We start from the raw sequence: 19,534 nt of genomic DNA on the forward strand, positions 1-19,534 counted from the left end.
TACTCTTTGCTATTAATAATGTAAATTTATCTAGCACTGAAGTATGAGGATCTGGAGAATCGGAGAAGAAGAATCCATTTTTGCAATGTGTTTGTCTTTACCAATTTCTTGCCTGTTATCCGATACTTTTGCTTGGACTTTTTTTTTGTTACTTTGTATATTTCTATCCCCTGATGATATAATGCAGGAGATGGTGTTATAGGAGACGTGTGATTTATGAGGTTACATCAGGGCCGGACTGGCCATCTGGCAATTATGACAAATGCCAGAAGGGCCTGTCTGGTCATGGGCTGCCTTGTCTGCTACGTTACTAACAGAATCGGTGTTCTCAAGACTCTCATACTATTCAGAGTTGTGATGGAGAGCAAAGTCGCTGACTCTGTCACTTACCCCAGCAGCCGCGGGTGTCATTAGAAATATTGGTCTTGTAGTAAATCTTCCTTTCCTCCATCCAGGGTAATATTAGTAGTGATATATCCCATCTGGTTCATGGGGACGGGGACAACATGGACCTGTGTGATTTCAAATGCCAGGACTGAATTTCAGCCCCAGTCCGTACCTGGGTTTCATGGATACATTCATGTATCTATAAGATCTAATGTGATCCCACGTGATCCAGTCTGATCCCCATCCTCGTCATGTGGGGTCTTCTCTCCTGGCGTCCTGCGCAGCAGGCACAGTTTTGACCTATATGAACAGAGCCTTATACATATTGTGATTTATTATCTGTTTTTCCTCCTGATCATTTTATTATTAACGTTCCCCTTATTCTGCTCTGAAATTGCTTTCTAGCTCAAAATCCAATCTTCGTCTTGCACAGAAAGTACAAAAGGCAAAACCAGGTATTTTAGCTCCAAGTATTGAAAGGGAATGTGGAATGAACCTTTATTAAGGCCTTTCATGTAGCCGGCGCCGGCACCTCCCGCTGCTGATTCTGTTTAATGTGATTCATTAATTAATTCAGGATCAGTAGTGACTGCTGGAATTATGGCCATCAGCCCCGGTTAGGAGTTCATCTCCTTCTTCAGGTGCACCCAGCAGTGGAGGTGCTGGGAGGATCAATCACCCGCACTTCTCAGGGTTAGTTACGGAAGACAGGGATACGACAGAAGGAATAAGTAATAAAGATGACACAATGTATCAGAGCGGAAGGAAGGGTTATACAGAGTGTTCGGTCATTCAGACAGGCAAGACTGGTCACTTGGGTTCCCGTACAGCCAGTGAGGACTAGCTACTTATTTACCTATGGGCTGTGTTTCCAACTTGCCCTCTAACAGCTGCTCAGGGCCCATCGGCTGAGAGTGAGGGTCATTAGGTGACAAGCTCTCGTTTTGACTGCCTGGACTGACCATCTCTCGCTCTTTCTCATTCTGCATCTGTGCATATACATTAATTCCAGGAATTTTCCTAAAAACATTAACAGAGACGTCATTGCTTTGGGCGGCCCATTGTTGTAAACACCGCTGACGAGGAACAGGACTGGGGTTACCTTTTAAATTTATAGATGACGAAGACAGCAAGTCCGACGAAGACCACCGACAAGAGCATCAGCATGGCGGAGCCGCTGTGACTCGGAGTCAGGTCCACCAAGGGAGCTGGAAAGATCAAAGGAGCGGAGATTATGAATCTAGTGAGTGGAACACAGAACTGAGACACATCGCAAACTGTCCACAAAGTGTTGAGGTTCTCGAAACCATCAGATCACAAAAGTTCAGGTCCTAGACATTCAGTCATCAAGTGTCCCTAAGTAAGTCATTATTTGAGGAGAGGACACCAGGGGGGACACCTTCTGCTGAAAATAACAGCTGGGCTTAACTAGGAGAACCTTGGAAACATGACCATTTGGAGACTTCATGAAAGACAACTGATCTGGATTATTATTTTTGGTTTCCTCCAGGTCATTGGATTCTCTGATGACGCTTTATCATTTCGTTTAAGATGTCTTCAATGACTCTATGGAAGTTACTTTTCCAGGGATCTATACATGCACATTACAGATTTATAGAAAGCAATGTTACAGAATCCATAGAGGTCGGTGGGTCCATATGGTATCTCCATAATAAGAGATGTACTGTCTTTTGGAGTTTCAAATTACGCCGTTAGTATAAAACACTAAAGAACTCACCTAGATGTAAAAAAAAAAAGAAGCGAAAATGTAAAAGGTTATTATCACTACATGGTGAATAAGTGATAACTAGCTGGTCGATGGGGGTCCAACCACCAGAAGGGTCCCTTATACTAATCTCAAGTAGGAGGCTTGGAAATTACCATGAGAATGAAGCTGTGGCCAAGCATCCATCTGCACTCCATCCATTGTCCATGTGATTGCCGGAGATAGTGAAGTGCAGTATTCGGCCACCTCAGGGAGTCCCTTCGGCAATAAATGGAGCAATGGTGGGCACACTGAGCACTTCAGAGCCCCGCCCTCAAGATCAGTTACGCTCCCAGCAATTATCTAGTTATCATTTATCCTTTGGACAGAAATAACTCAGATATAACGGAGTTCTCTGAGAATTTACATTGATGGCTTATATTTTGGATGTACCACCAATAATTGTCGAAAGTGCAACTGTTGACCACTACATCGGTTGAGGAATCTCTCCATTATTACTATTCAACTAATGTGGAGAGAACTGCACCACTGGGGACCACCACTGTCCAGAAAACACTTAGATGGGGACAACATTTTTAAACAGGACTGTGGTTCCTGCCTTGTCAGGACTAGCGATTAGATTGGTGACATACCATGGATGCGATTATTCCAAGCGTCACCCATATAGGAGGCCAACGGTATAGACAAGCCAGGTCAGACATCTTACAATCGAACATTGATAGTCTATCCTAGCTCAGGAGAACTCCTTTAGATGTGGAAAATTGGCACAAGTCATCAGTTTTTGATCATTAATGATCTATCCTCCAGAACCTACTATGATCAGTGCTCAGTAAGGGACTGTCCATGGTCCTGCTGCCTCAGTAGTGGTGTCGGAGGAAAGTGCCCCATTAATAACACATAATGGTGCATGAAGTCAAAGGGATTGTCTCACCTTCTTTTCTTCAGGGCTCCACCACTCATGGCCAAAGGCTTCCTGCTCTGCAGGGGATTGTGCATTCCTTATGATTGACAGCTCTGACCAGTTGTGTCGCTGGTCCAGACTGCTAATGGAGGCAGCATTGCAGGTGCATAATGGGAGAAGAACATAGCCCCTGGCTCCCTGGAGCTGGTCACTTCTGCTCCACAGCGACTCTGCAGGTTTTAAATCAGAGCTTTCTAGCCGAACAAGCTCTCAGCTAGGTAACTGGCTACTCTGAGACGCCAGGGTGGCTGGTAACCTAGTCAACGAGATGTACACTATGGAATTAAAAATCTTTCCATTCTCGAGAACATACAAGATGTTTAATAAGAAATTGCTAAATTGATAGTTTTTCCCAGAACTTTGCAATTTTAACCTCACAAGAACTCGAGACAAGCCCGTTAAAAAGTCTGAGAACCCAATTAAAAGTGGAAAATTGACCAGATCTCTGAAAACCAGTCACACGAATGTTTTGTCCTCGGTGGAAACTATTGTTGGAAGTGAGAATGATGAAGAGGAGTTCATTAATTAAACTTCAGAAACATTTACCTGCCGACTAATAGATCCCACAGTAGCCCGAGGAAAACTCAATTGGCATGTAGAGCACATGTGCAAGCAGGGCGAGCGGAACATCTGCTCAGCAGCTAATGGGATGCAAAAACACGAATTGCTATTCCCTAGGATCTTATTAAGAAGGGAGCTTGTAGCACAGAAGCAGCTACACACGGAGGACCTTCTTATCAGCATCCGTCCTTCTTCAGAGACGACGTCCCTGGGCAATACTCCTCTTATTTGTAGACTCCACCACATCTGTTATACCATCAAGGAGCCCTCATCTGATCAAAGGCAGCACAGTCGTAGTAAATAACGCCGAGGCGTTGACATATCTGACATGGATCAGGATAATATTCGCTTACAGATGAGGAATCAGAAGTTCCCCGCTCGCTCCGGTTACGAGGAGAAGTGGACGGAGGTTTGGCTGGTGTCGGATCCATGGATGGTCCTGCTTTCCAACATGTCCACATTCTTAGGTGGGAATCAATGGCTGAGGCCCGATATGTAGGTATCCGTAACGGTATCTCAGGGAGATAGCACTGTAGTGAGGGAGGTGCACTGTATGGTGGCATCTCTAGCTTCCACTTTGGGGGAACCATGGATGGCACCCTAGTGGCCCAATGAGAAGACCTGCGGCAGGCACTCTCTCTGCTGGGCAACTAATACTGCCGGCAGATATCTGACGAGGACAGTGAGAATCTGAGGCAGAGATACAGTATTACGTATTCATACTGACATAGGCACTCTAAGTGGTGACGCCCCCTACTGGTAAGTCAGACTAAAAGTGCCCATACACTTTAGATAGTCGTTAAAAGGGTATTCCCTTCTCCAAGATCCTATCCCAATATGTAGTAGGTGTTGATAACAATATTGGAAAATACCTCAAATTAGAAATGTGGTATAGTTCTTCTGATAAGCTATGCTGCTTACCACATGTGCAGGGCATTGCAGTAGCTTAGGTATCCATAGTTATGACCACTCATATAGTGACAGTTATCTGATAGTGGTCATAACCATGGATACCTAAGCTACTGCAATGCCCTGCACATGGGGTAAGCGACATAGCTTATCAGAAGTACTATACTACATTTTTAATTGGAGGTATTTTTTTCTAATTTTCATCCGCGTGCGATCCGTATTCATACAACTACTTTAGACATTGTTTATGATCACATGCAGTTTCCTGGGTTTATAATAGAAATTCATCCGTAAAAAAATCGAATGCCACTTGAACAGCCCTACTGAATAAGACGGAGCAGTGCGTTGTCCGTGTGCTACGTGATCAAAAATCAGATAACACACGGACGATTTAAAAGCTCGTCTGCATGAGCCCTAAGGCGACGTTCACACATCCGTCTGAGTGTTAAATTCCAAGAAAAACCAGACCAATTTTGCATTTTTTTTCAGCTGCGGTTTTTGTCTCTTTTTCATATATCATGTTAAAAATAAAACTATTTTGTTTTGGAAACTTCTTGATACTTAGCTTTGATAAAGTCATGTGCGGATTATGTGAGCTTTCATTTTTTTTATTTTTTTTTTTATTATTATTTTTTCTGCTGTGGAAAACCATTTTTATCTGTGGAATTTCCTCATCACGTTCAATTCTCTGGGTAAAATCTGCAATAAAAGATATTTACTGCAAAAGAAATTGACATGTTGCAGATTTCAAAATCTTACCACACTTCAGTTTCAGTAAAGTTAAAAAAAACAGCACATTAGGCTGAGATTTCTATAAGTCCCAAACATCAAATGCTCACCTGAGGAACCGAGCCTAAAATGTAAGGGGCCGCTAGAAGATGATTGTCAGGGGAGGTAAGGACCTGGCATGTCTACTATATGTCTACTATCAGACTGCTGATGCTTTTGTCGTCTCTCGTACAGAACACAATAATTATTGTGACTGACAAAGACATGAACAGTCTATAATTTTAAGGGTCGGTTAATTTTAATATTGAGAGACAGAATATCAAAAATAAAATCCAGAAAATCGCATTGTATAAATTATATAAATTTATTAGCATTTAGCAGGGAGAAATAAGTATTTGATCCCCTACCAACCATTAAGAGTTCTGGCTCCTACAGACCAGTTAGACGCTCCTAATCAACTCGTTACCTACATTATAGACAGCTGTCTTACATAGTCACCTTTATAAAAGACTCCTGTCCACAGACTCAATCAGTCAGACTCTAACCTCTACAACATGGGCAAGACCAAAGAGCTTTCTAAGGATGTCAGGGACAAGATCATAGACCTGCAGAAAGGCTGCAAAACCATAAGTTAGACGCTGGGTGAGAAGGAGACAACTGTTGGTGCAATAGTAAGAAAACATAAGAAATACAAAATGACTGTCAATCGACATCGATCTGGGGCACCCTGCAAAATCTCTCCTCATGGGGTATCCGTGATCATGAGGAAGGTGAGAGATCAGCCTAAAACTACACGGGGGGGAAATTGTTAATGATCTCAAGGCAGCTGGGACCACAGTCACCAAGAAAACCATTGGTAACACATTATGCCGTAAAGGTCTAAAATCCTGCAGTTCCCGCAAGGTCCCCTGCTCAAGAAGGCGCATGTGCAGCCTGTCTGAAGTTTGCCAATCAACACCTGGATGATTCTGTGAGTGATTGGGAGAAGGTGCTGTGGTCAGATGAGACAAAAAATGAGGTTTTTGGCATTAACTCAACTCGCCGTGTTTGGAGGAAGATAAATGCTGCCTATGACCTAAGGAACACCATCCCCACTGTCAAGCATGGAGGTGGACACATTATGTTTTGGGGGTGTTTCTCCGCTAAAGGCACAGGACTACTTCACCGCATCAATGGGAGAATCAATGGAGCCATGTACCGTAAAATCCTGAGTGACAACCTCCTTCCCTCCAACAGAACATTAAAAATGGGTCGTGGCTGAGTCTTCCAGCAAGACAATGACCTAAAACATACACCCAAGGCAACAAAGGAGTGGCTCAAAAAGAAGAACATTAAGGTCATGGAGTGGCCTAGTGTAACGCCGCTGGGTTTATACCTTGTTTCTTCGGCGTTACTTTTGCATGTCTCTGCTTTAACCCTTGCTCCTCTCCCCCTAATGTGCAGGGATACTGTAGTCTGTTACCTGTATGGACGCTGCTCAGTTCCCTGCCACCGCTGCGTAGCTGTACATGTGCTCTGATGTCTTTGCCCTGCTGCATGGCCACTCGCATGTGCGTTCCCTGGCTGCCGCTGTGGGAGCTAGCCACGGCTTGCGAGGTCCTCTGCAGCTGGTGCATGACTTTCCACATGTGTCCAGGCTAGCAGCCGCTGCCAGGTGCCCTAGGCCACAGTTCCTGTGCAGACTGTGCTGTAATAGTTTCTGTTTGTGCTTAGGGTGCGCGCGGCCACATCTACCCTGCTTTTATCAGGGTTTGAGTGTGCACCTGTGTTGCTTCGTCAGCCTATTGCTGAGGGGCAGCTTCTATATAAACTCCCCCCTTCCTGCTGGGCGTGGCCAGAGCATTGCATTGTGTTTCTGTGTCTTGCTGAGTGAGTTAGGTATCCAGCTCCCGTTCTGTCTGCAGTCTGTTCTGGGAGAGCTGATACCTGTCTACCGCCTGCTCTGGGGGCAGAATACCCAGATTCATTTGTATCTTGTTTTTTCTGCCAGTTCTGGGGGCAGAGAACCCAGATCCACCTATCCTGGAGGCTGCATACCCAGTATCTGACCCCATCTGAACTGTGTTCTTTGTGTTATGTTCCTGAAGCCCTTTTGTGTCTGACACCCCGAGCTGTGGAAGGAGCAGTGGGTGACACTCTGGAAATTGGGAAGTGGATGGCACTCTGGGAGGGGGCAGTGCATGACATTCTAAGAAGGAGCATTGGATGGCACAATGTGAGGGGGCAGTGGGTGGCACAATGTGAGGGGGCAGTGGGTGGCACAATGTGAGGGGGCAGTGGATGGCACAATGTGAGGGGGCAGTGGGTGGCACAATGTGAGGGGGCAGTGGATGGCACAATGTGAGGGGGCAGTGGATGGCACAATGTGAGGGGGGTAGTGGATGGCACAATGAGAGGGGGGCAGTGGATGGCACTTTGGGAGGGGGCAGTGGATGGCACAATGTGAGGGGGGCAGTGGATGGCACAATGTGAGGGGGCAGTGGGTGGCACAATGTGAGGGGGCAGTGGGTGGCACAATGTGAGGGGGCAGTGGATGGCACAATGTGAGGGGGCAGTGGATGGCACAATGTGAGGGGGGCAGTGGATGGCACAATGTGAGGGGGCAGTGGATGGCACAATGTGAGGGGAGCAGTGGATGGCACAATGTGAGGGGGGTAGTGGATGGCACAATGTGAGGGGGCAGTGGATGGCACAATGTGAGGGGGCAGTGGGTGGCACAATGTGAGGGGGCAGTGGATGGCACAATGTGAGGGGGCAGTGGGTGGCACAATGTGAGGGGGCAGTGGATGTCACAATGTGAGGGGGCAGTGGATGGCACAATGTGAGGGGGGCAGTGGATGGCACAATGTGAGGGGGCAGTGGATGGCACAATGTGAGGGGGCAGTGGGTGGCACAATGTGAGGGGGCAGTGGGTGGCACAATGTGAGGGGGCAGTGGGTGGCACAATGTGAGGGGGCAGTGCATGACATTCTAAGAAGGAGCATTGGATGGCACAATGTGAGGGGGCAGTGGGTGGCACAATGTGAGGGGGCAGTGGGTGGCACAATGTGAGGGGGCAGTGGATGGCACAATGTGAGGGGGCAGTGGATGGCACAATGTGAGGGGGGCAGTGGATGGCACAATGTGAGGGGGCAGTGGATGGCACAATGTGAGGGGAGCAGTGGATGGCACAATGTGAGGGGGGTAGTGGATGGCACAATGTGAGGGGGCAGTGGATGGCACAATGTGAGGGGGGTAGTGGATGGCACAATGAGAGGGGGGCAGTGGATGGCACTTTGGGAGGGGGCAGTGGATGGCACAATGTGAAGGGGTTCCCGCAGCATGGCGGACGGCATTGTGTATTGCCATTAAACACACATGAAAGCAGAGATCTAAGCACCGAGGCTTCGCTGCAGACCGAGGATTTCCATGGGGAGACGCACGCTGCTTTCAATGTTAGGAAAACATTTCTCATGGTCCTACTTGTCCTTGGCCAGAATATCTTCAGACATGTAGACAAATTATATGTACAATGGAAACCCCTGTGATTGAGGCCGGCACAGATAGTGCTGCCTCCCTGTCTCTTCCTCTAAATGATGCGAGTACAGAAATCGTTATTAACGTGCCTCCCTAAAAATAATATCGGCACAGATAGTAATATAAAACATGGAGGCGATAGTGTCCGGGAGTCCTGGACACGTTAGGAGAGCTGGCAAGTTATGTTACCAGTTATATTCACCTATGTACATGATCATACCACAACATGAGAGCCAGAAATAAATGAATAAATAAATATAATATAAATATTAATAAAAGTGATCTATCACTATGCAGTCGGCCATAATAGCTCATTACACAATATGGAGATACGTAAATGATAAGATAATATAATTACATTTTATTCCTCACGTAATAATAATAATCTTTATGATTAAAAGCTTCTTCTCGACACTTTCCTGTTACCTGCTGTTAGATGAGCGGCATGAACCATAACGCGGACTCCAGGCTTCAGCTCGAAATGAACCATCTCTTGATTGAGCTTGCTGATGAAAACATCACAGATCTATGAAAATATTATAATAAGATCCGATGAGACCGGAAGGTAAAACTCCTTTTTCTTCCAGGAAATTGAATATGCAATTTTTAGTTTAAAAAAACTATTGACCTTTAGAAACATTGTCCAACTTTTTTTTTTTCCTTTACTGCATAGTCCAATATTATTTTCCCTATACATACTATTTGTCATATTATATCTGTCCTAAAAGCAGGGGATTCTATAAATAATGAGGATAAAATAAAACGATATGTAGAAATAAATTAATGATAACCTCCTGCCTCCACTAGGGGGAGCTTGGGAGCCTACAGCATACAGTATCCTGTATAACCAGTATCTAGCAAGCTTCTGAGCTCCCTCTAGTGGTGGCAGCAGGTTAGACAGAATTGTATCAATTACCTTTTTCTTCTATGCAGGAGCTTTGGCGCTTTGTATCAGAGAAACAGAGACCGAACACTAAACAGAATTTTGGACTCTTTTAAGCTACTAATTTTATTTTTCAATACACTTGAGGTTTATTGGCAAATCGAGTCAGGACTCAGGACCAATCAAGTGGGGAAGATTATCAACTGTAATAATTTTATTATGTGATGAAAATGAGAAAAAATACAAAATATGTTTCAAAATGGAAAAAATAAGAGACTTAGGAGCCTTACCTGTGTATATATAGTTTATAGTATTACTATCCTGCCTATATAGGACTCCAGCAGTACAACAGAAGTCACATATGCCTAAGTGACAGTGAAATGACTCTGCTCAACCTGTCACAGTCTATACAGTAAAGCTTACAAGTGAGCAGAAGAGCGTAATCCACTGGAGAAGCCGACCTCGATAAAACCTTTGACCTCCTGAATAAACAGATTAAAGGAAATACAATGGGAACCTTGACCTGCGCGTTCCTGCAGGTTGCGGGGTTTGCAGAACATCTGTCTAACATGAAGCAGAGTTGTTCTATGCCATCCGAGGATTACGATGTTCTGCAAATGGCATGAAATGTTAAATGTGATTATGCAAACTCACAAGCATGATTTTATTTATCTTGTGTGAGACAAATCCATCCATCTGCTTGAACAGATCCATGGGGAATTGGAGGAAGAACGACGGCGGTTTCAGCTTCTCATTTTCTTTTACATATTTTTTCGAAAATTCAGTAAAATAAATTGCGGAGAAAAGTGCAAATCCAAGTAACTAGGAAAGTATGTAAAATATGAAAAAAAGCTAAGAAAAGATAGAGACTTTGCTAATATCCCTTTCCTGCACATCACAAAGGCTCTGTGCCCCCTGTATTCAGTGTCGCGGTAACGTTTCCACATTGTAGCAGCTAAAGGATAAAGCCAAGACACGTAACATGATGGCTGCCAACCCCTAGAAATGGAGACGGCGTAAATTCATCAGGGGGATTACGTACTTACTGTGAGACACAGCATATGGGCATTGTGGAGGGGGTATACGGGCATTGTGGAGGGGGTATACGGGCATTGTGGAGGGGGTATACGGGCATTGTGGAGGGGAGTATATGGGCATTGTGGAGGGGTATATGGGCATTGTGGAGGAGGTTATACGGGCATTGTGGAGGGGGTATACGGGCATTGTGGAGGGGGGTATACGGGCATTGTGGAGGGGGTATACGGGCATTGTGGAGGGGGTATACGGGCATTGTGGAGGAGGGTATACGGGCATTGTGGAGGGGGTATATGGGCATTGTGAAGGGGTATACGGGCATTGTGGAGGGGGTATATGGGCATTGTGGAGGGGGTATACGGGCATTGTGGAGGGGGGTATATGGCATTGTGGAGGGGGGTATATGGGCATTGTGGAGGGGGTATACGGGCATTGTGGAGGGGGTATACGGGCATTGTGGAGGGGGTATACGGGCACTGTACAGGGGGTATACGGGCATTGTGGAGGGGGTATACAAGCATTGTGGATGGGGTATACGGGCATTGTGGAGGGGGTATACAGGCATTGTGGAGGGGGTATATGGGCATTGTGGAGGGGGTATACGGGCATTGTGGAGGGGGTATACGGGCATTGTGGAGGGGGTATACGGGCATTGTGGAGGGGGTATACGAGCATTGTGGAAGGGGTGTATGGGCATTGTGGAGGGGGTATATGGGCATTCTGGAGGGGGTATACGGGCATTGTGGAGGGGATATACGGGCATTGTGGAGGGGGTATACGGGCATTGTGGAGTGGGGTATACGGGCATTGTGGAGGGGGTGTATGGGCATTGTGGAGGAGGGTATATGGCATTGTGGAGGGGGTATACGGGCATTGTGGAGGGGGTATATGGCATTGTGGAGGGGGGTATACGGGCATTGTGGAGGGGGTATATGGCATTGTGGAGGGGGTATACGGGCATTGTGGAGGGGGTATACGGGCATTGTGGAGGAGGGTATACGGGCATTGTGGAGGGGGTATACGGGCATTGTGGAGGATGGTATACGGGCATTGTGGAGGGGGTATACGGGCATTGTGGAGGGGGTATACGGGCATTGTGGAGGAGGATATACGGGCATTGTGGAGGGGGTATATGGGCATTGTGAAGGGGTATACGGGCATTGTGGAGGGGGTATACGGGCATTGTGGAGGGGGTATACGGGCATTGTGGAGGGGGGTATATGGCATTGTGGAGGGGGGTATATGGGCATTGTGGAGGAGGTATACGGGCATTGTGGAGGGGGGTATATGGCATTGTGGAGGGGGGTATATGGGCATTGTGGAGGGGGTATACGGGCATTGTGGAGGGGGTATACGGGCATTGTGGAGGGGGTATACGGGCACTGTACAGGGGGTATACGGGCATTGTGGAGGGGGTATACAAGCATTGTGGATGGGGTATACGGGCATTGTGGAGGGGGTATACAGGCATTGTGGAGGGGGTATATGGGCATTGTGGAGGGGGTATACGGGCATTGTGGAGGGGGTATACGGGCATTGTGGAGGGGGTATACGGGCATTGTGGAAGGGGTGTATGGGCATTGTGGAGGGGGTATATGGGCATTCTGGAGGGGGTATATGGGCATTGTGGAGGGGATATACGGGCATTGTGGAGGGGGTATACGGGCATTGTGGAGGGGGTATACGGGCATTGTGGAGGGGGGTATATGGCATTGTGGAGGGGGGTATATGGGCATTGTGGAGGAGGTATACGGGCATTGTGGAGGAGGTATACGGGCATTGTGGAGGGGGTATATGGGCATTGTGGAGGGGGGTATATGGCATTGTGGAGGGGGGTATATGGGCATTGTGGAGGGGGGTATATGGCATTGTGGAGGGGGGTATATGGGCATTGTGGAGGGGGGTATATGGCATTGTGGAGGAGGTATACGGGCATTGTGGAGGGGGGTATATGGCATTGTGGAGGGGGGTATATGGGCATTGTGGAGGGGGTATATGGGCATTGTACAGGGGGTATACGGGAATTGTACAGGGGGTATACAGGCATTGTGGAGGGGGTATATGGGCATTGTGGAGGGGGGTATACGGGCATTGTGGAGCGGGGTATATGGGCATTGTGGATGGGGTATATGGGCATTGTGGAGGGGGTATATGGGCATTCTGGAGGGGGTATACAGGCATTGTGGAGCGGGTATACGGGCATTGTGGAGTGGGGTATACGGGCATTGTGGAGGGGGTGTATGGGCATTGTGGAGGAGGGTATACAGGCATTGTGGAGGGGGTATATGGGCATTGTGGAGGGGGGTATACGGGCATTGTGGAGCGGGGTATATGGGCATTGTGGAGGAGGGTATACGGGCATTGTGGAGGGGTATACGGGCATTGTGGAGGGGGGTATACGGGCATTGCGGAGGGGATATATGGGCATTCTGGAGGGGTATATGGGCATTCTGGAGGGGGTATATGGGCATTGTGGAGGGGGGTATACGGGCATTGTGGAGGGGGGTATACGGGCATTGTGTAGGGGTTATACGGGCATTGTGGGGGTATATGGGTATTGTGGAGGGGGTATACGGGTATTGTGGAGAAGGGTATTGTGCAGGGGGGGTGATGGTGTGATATGCTATGTGGGTATCATCTATGTGTATATTTCTATTTTACTTGTTTTCATGGTGTTCTCTTGTAGAAGGAGTTATTTGCTAATTGATGAATGGCTGTTGCTGCCATCTGATATCAGCCCCCACAGCACTGTATTGTTTGCTAATATGCCAATGACATGTTGACCTAGCTTGTAGAAACAATGAGCCCCTGAGACCTTCCCCCTCCTGACCTGTGAATGAGGAGGGGGACTTGTAAATATCAGGGAGGTGACACACAGATCAGATCCTGTGTGGAATTATGATGTGTTCACAGCATCTCAGAGAGAAAGAAGAGTATATGGACTATGCTATCCTCTGTCTGCTGGATTGTTGGACTTTTATCTTGTTACTGAACTGCATTCATGTTCTGGACTATCTTATCCTTTGTGTGGTGGATCGTATATGGACCTTTTGTATTTTTGCCTAAATAAAGGTCTTCGAATTGTTTACTATACTCTAGCTGTGTTGATTGTGTGATACCGGAGAAGGACCCAGTGACAGGGGGTATATGGGCATTGTGGAGGGGTATACGGGCATTGTGGGAGTATACTGGTGTTGTGGAGGGGGTATACGGGCATTGTGGAGGGGGGTATATGGGTATTGTGGAGGGGGGTATACGGCATTGTGGAGGGGTATGTGGGCACTGTAGAGGGGGGGTCTCACATTATGAACCGACCCCTATGAGCCCCATTGATGAGCAGCGGCTCCATCCTCATGTTGACCCCATGTTCCATCCAATGATACATTTGTTCTGTTGATATAATCAGAGGCCGACTGAGTGTTCCCCCGTCGGTTCTTTACCAGAGATCTCATGAATCGCTTTGCCTTTTACATTGGAGGGGTTCTCTGCCAGGTGGACCCCTAGGAATATTGTGGTTAGCAGCAATGAGGATGGGAGTGGGGAGCCAGCATTGAGTTTTTCTGATACCTCATTATTTAAGAGAACTAAACCAATTAAAAGGTTATCAACTTGGGACAAAAAAATTGTCTTCAAAACTGCAGAATGACTGCAGTCCCTCTTCCCCACAGGGGGCAGTATTACAGGACTGCTGGGGAGGACACTTGTGCTTAGACTGGTGGTATGTCCGTGTAACGACTTAACGAGCTTAAAAAATGACATACGATTTTGAAAACTAGAAATGCAAATTCCCCTAAAGCAAAGTGTATTACCCAGCAGGGGACACCATGAGAAGGGTACTGTGGAGGTAAGGAGACAATGACATGTGCTCCATCCTGGGGCATGACGGGACAGACAAAATAACAGAATTTACTCTGGTGTCAGGTCTTGCCTTCCAGTGAGAAGATTCTGTCATTTGTCTGTCCGTCTATTCCTTGGGGGCAAATTGCATTTCCAGTCTATGTAACTACTAGTGATGAGCAACTTTACTCGTTGCTCGGGTTTTCCCAAGCATGCTCGGGTGGTCTCCGAGTCTTTTGCCGTGCTCGGAGATTTCGCTTTTGTCCACGCAGCTGCCAGCCAGCCTGAATACATGTGGGGGTTGCCTGGTCGTTAGGGAATCCCCACATGTATTCAGGCTATCTAGCAGCCTAAATCATGCAGCTGCATCAACAAAAACTAAATCTCTGAGCACTCACAAATACTCGGAGACCACCCGAGCATGCTTAGGAAAACCCGAGCAACGAGTATACTTGCTCATGACTAGTCACTACAACTCCATTCTGTGGCACTGCATCTCCAGTCTATCTCACAACATCTCCAGTCTATAGTACTACATCTCCAGTCTATGGCACTACATCTCCAGTCTATGGCAGTACATCTCCAGTCTATCTCACAACATCTCCAGTCTATAGTACTACATCTCCAGTCTATAATACTACATCTCCAGTCTATGGCACTACATCTCCAGTCTATGGTACTACATCTCCAGTCTATGGCACTACATCTCCAGTCTATGGCACTACATCTCCAGTCTATGGCACCACATCTCCAGTCTATGGCACTACATCTCCAGTCTATAGCACTACATCTCCAGTCTATAGCACTGCATCTCCAGTCTACGGTACTGCAATCTCCAGTCTATAGCACTGCATCTCCAGTCTATATCACTACATCTCCAGTCTATAGCACTACATCTCCAGTCTATAGCACTGCATCTCCAGTCTACGGTACTGCAATCTCCAGTCTATAGCACTGCATCTCCAGTCTATAGCACTGCATCTCCAGTCTATATCACTACATCTCCAGTCTATAGCACTGCATCTCCAGTCTATATCACTACATCTCCAGTCTATAGCACTACATCTCCAGTCTATGGCACTACATCTCCAGTCTATGGCACTACATCTCCAGTCTATGGCACTACATCTCCAGTCTATAGCACTACATCTCCAGTCTATAGCACTGCATCTCCAGTCTACGGTACTGCAATCTCCAGTCTATAGCACTGCATCTCCAGTCTATATCACTACATCTCCAGTCTATAGCACTACATCTCCAGTCTATGGCACTACATCTCCAGTCTATGGCACTACATCTCCAGTCTATGGCAGTACATCTCCAGTCTATGGCACTACATCTCCAGTCTATGGCACTACATCTCCAGTCTATAGCACTGCATCTCCAGTCTATAGCACTGCATCTCCAGTCTATATCACTACATCTCCAGTCTATAGCACTACATCTCCAGTCTATGGCACCACATCTCCAGTCTATGGCACCACATCTCCAGTCTATGGCACCACATCTCCAGTCTATGGCACTACATCTCCTCCAGTCTATGGCACTACATCTCCTCCAGTCTATGGCACTACATCTCCAGTCTATAGTACTACATCTCCAGTCTATGGCACTACATCTCCAGTCTATAGCACTACATCTCCAGTCTATGGCACTACATCTCCAGTCTATGGCACTACATCTCCAGTCTATAGCACTACATCTCCAGTCTATAGCACTACATCTCCAGTCTATGGCACTACATCTCCAGTCTATGGCACTACATCTCCAGTCTACAGCACTACATCTCCAGTCTATGGCACTACATCTCCAGTCTACCAGTCTATAGCACTACATCTCCAGTCTATAGCACTACATCTCCAGTCTATGGCACTACATCTCCAGTCTATGGCACTACATCTCCAGTCTACCAGTCTATAGCACTACATCTCCAGTCTATAGCACTACATCTCCAGTCTATAGCACTACATCTCCAGTCTATGGCACTACATCTCCAGTCTATGGCACTACATCTCCAGTCTACCAGTCTATAGCACTACATCTCCAGTCTATAGCACTACATCTCCAGTCTATGGCACTACATCTCCAGTCTATGGCACTACATCTCCAGTCTACCAGTCTATAGCACTACATCTCCAGTCTATAGCACTACATCTCCAGTCTATAGCACTACATCTCCAGTCTATAGCACTACATCTCCAGTCTATGGCACTACATCTCCAGTCTACCAGTCTATAGCACTACATCTCCAGTCTATAGCACTACATCTCCAGTCTATGGCACTACATCTCCAGTCTATGGCACTACATCTCCAGTCTACCAGTCTATAGCACTACATCTCCAGTCTATAGCACTACATCTCCAGTCTATAGCACTACATCTCCAGTCTATGGCACTACATCTCCAGTCTATGGCACTACATCTCCAGTCTACCAGTCTATAGCACTACATCTCCAGTCTATAGCACTACATCTCCAGTCTATGGCACTACATCTCCAGTCTATGGCACTACATCTCCAGTCTACCAGTCTATAGCACTACATCTCCAGTCTATAGCACTACATCTCCAGTCTATAGCACTACATCTCCAGTCTATAGCACTACATCTCCAGTCTATAGCACTACATCTCCAGTCTATAGCACTACATCTCCAGTCTATAGCACTACATCTCCAGTCTATAGCACTACATCTTCAGTCTATAGCACTACATCTTCAGTCCACATTGCTCTGGCTACCAGCACGTCAGCCGCATTGCCAGTTCTTGTCCGACCTCAATAGCCTCTGGCTGTGTTTCCTCATGTCCAGATGGAAGGCGCTTATATTTCCTATCCTCTTGGGGGTTATTGAGGTCATCTAGAGATGTGTCCATGCGTCCAAGGTGAAAGAGCGATGAGTGATGTCTAGATAATGTACGAGAACTATTTTTTTTGTAAGGGGCAGAAAGAGGTGTGGGTTGAGATCCAGGATGGGGTGTATTTTTTTGACTGTATTGATAAAAAAAAATACATTGAAAGAGCTTTTGTTTTCTGAAGATAAAAAGTTTTTATTTCCTGACATGTCTCGTAATCCTAATTTTCTTTTTGGTTTTCCACCCAGTGAACATTTTATAGGAACCATTAAGCAGAAAAAAAAACTTGAACTTTGGATCTTCTCTAACAGTTGAAGTCCTATAGAAATAATTAGCGCTCGGGACTATTTTTGGTTCCACCGCTAACTCTTCTTCATCTTCAGAATTAAATGTGTTGTCAGGAGAAGGAATAATCCTGTAATGGGGCTCATTTTTCATGAGTCATTTTTCACCAAGGACAAGAAATGAATAGAAACATCTAATTAGCCAGAAAGATTAATATTCCTGTGATTAGTGATAGACACTTAAGAGTTTGATTTAGGTCAGTGGTTGCAGCGGAGTCAACTTACGGAAGCCAACTCAGCATTTAAACCTTCGGTGATTTTTGCAGAACGGGCCCAGAGAGACCCTAATCCACGGTCCCGCACCTGACTCACTAGTGCATTTGGATTTTCTTATTAAGCAGGATCTAGGTCGAAGATATTAAAAGCAGCATAACAAATTAGATAATGTTTTATTGCAGAGGTGGAACGTGTCCAATTTCGGGAGTAATTATTTCAGAGCTCGGAGAAACCATCCAAGATTTGTCCTTCATCGCAAAAACCTATTTCGAGGGGAAAAGAGTTTCTTGCGCTGCATTTTTCACATATAGAAAAGGTAAATTTGCTGCTTTACAGAGTGATTAGTACGGGTTGTAGCTATTGGGGAAAGTCGCACCCGAATCCTATAGGCCAAGGAAGCTCAAAGGTCCCCAATCCATAGAAGACATACCTCCTAATCTGCTATGGATGGTTTCCCATGGGGTTAAAGGCTCGTATGTCTGCTGTATTATGTAGCATCAGAGCAACGGACAGACCCCTGATAATGGCACTTGGAGAATATGGATTCATATTAGAGCACATAACAACATTCCCGAAAAGTCACCAAATCCTTGGGAAAATCAGTCATTAAAGGGAACCTGTCATGTGAAAAATGGTATCTGATCTGCAGGCAGGATGTTATAGGGCAGGAGGAGACGAATGTTACGCCAAGCCATGGCCCACATGGATTTGTGGACCCACTGTCCCTCAGGGCCAGACCTGCCCAGGAAGGGACATAACTAAGCAGCTACCTTGGTGTTCACTGGAGCCTCTAGTGGTGAGGCCAGGCTTGTGCAGCAGGTAGCCGCCAGGTACAACTCATGGGCAGAGCCCGATACTGCAGCTGCTGTCCTCAGGGGTCACGTACACTGACACTGATCAGGGCTAGTTCAGACACGCCGGTCTAAGATACTGGATCAGTGTTAAGCCACTCATGATCCAGGAAATAGTGTTCATGCACTGGCCGCACTGGGACCAAGGGATTTTGGGAACAGCACCTGGCGCACTAGGACCAGGGGACAATGTTTAGGCACTGACCACTCCAGGGTCCAGGCACTAGTCGTTCCGGGACCAGGTGACGAGGACCAGGCACTGGACGCTCAGGGACCATGGGACGAGGTTAAGGCAATGGCTGCTCCAGAACCGGAGCACAAGGTTCAGGAACTGACCACTCATGGACCAGGGGACAGAGTCCAAGCAGTGGCCACTCTGGGACGAGGGGATGAGGTTCAGGCATGGCTGCTCCGGGACCAGAGGACGAGGTTCAGGCACTGGCCGCTCAGGGACCAGGGGACAGAGTCCAAGCAGTGGCCACTCTGGGACTAGGGGATGAGGTTCAGGCATGGCCGCTCCGGGACCAGAGGACGAGGTTCAGACATTGGTCGCTCTGGGAGCAGGGGATGAAGTTCAGGCACTGGTTGTTCCAGGAGCAAAGGACAAGGTTCAGGCACTGGTCACTCTGAGACCAGGGGATGAGGTTCAGGCACTAGCTGCTCTGGGACCAGGGGACGAAGTTCAGGTCCTGGCTTCTCCAGGACCAGGGGACATGGTTGAGGCACTGGC

General features: G+C 47.0%; 1 protein-coding gene across 4 annotated transcripts in view; it reads right to left on the reverse strand.

The window, feature by feature from the left end:
- Positions 1-19,534, reverse strand: part of SORCS1 (sortilin related VPS10 domain containing receptor 1) — an 810,676-nt gene that overhangs the window by 19,472 nt on the left and 771,670 nt on the right. For 2 of the 4 annotated variants that reach the window (XM_069754247.1, XM_069754248.1), the window contains exons 24-26: positions 9,216-9,315; positions 1,490-1,595; positions 1,244-1,407 (exon numbers count right to left, since the gene is read on the reverse strand). In XM_069754247.1, the coding sequence (XP_069610348.1) occupies positions 1,244-1,407; positions 1,490-1,595; positions 9,216-9,315 (370 nt within the window). The remainder of the gene's footprint in view (positions 1-1,243; positions 1,408-1,489; positions 1,596-9,215; positions 9,316-19,534) is intronic. The other 2 variants (XM_069754250.1, XM_069754249.1) reach the window with 1 other exon arrangement.

This window comes from Ranitomeya imitator, chromosome 2 (assembly GCF_032444005.1).
Source record: "Ranitomeya imitator isolate aRanImi1 chromosome 2, aRanImi1.pri, whole genome shotgun sequence".
In the NCBI taxonomy this organism is placed as follows: domain Eukaryota; kingdom Metazoa; phylum Chordata; class Amphibia; order Anura; family Dendrobatidae; genus Ranitomeya; species Ranitomeya imitator.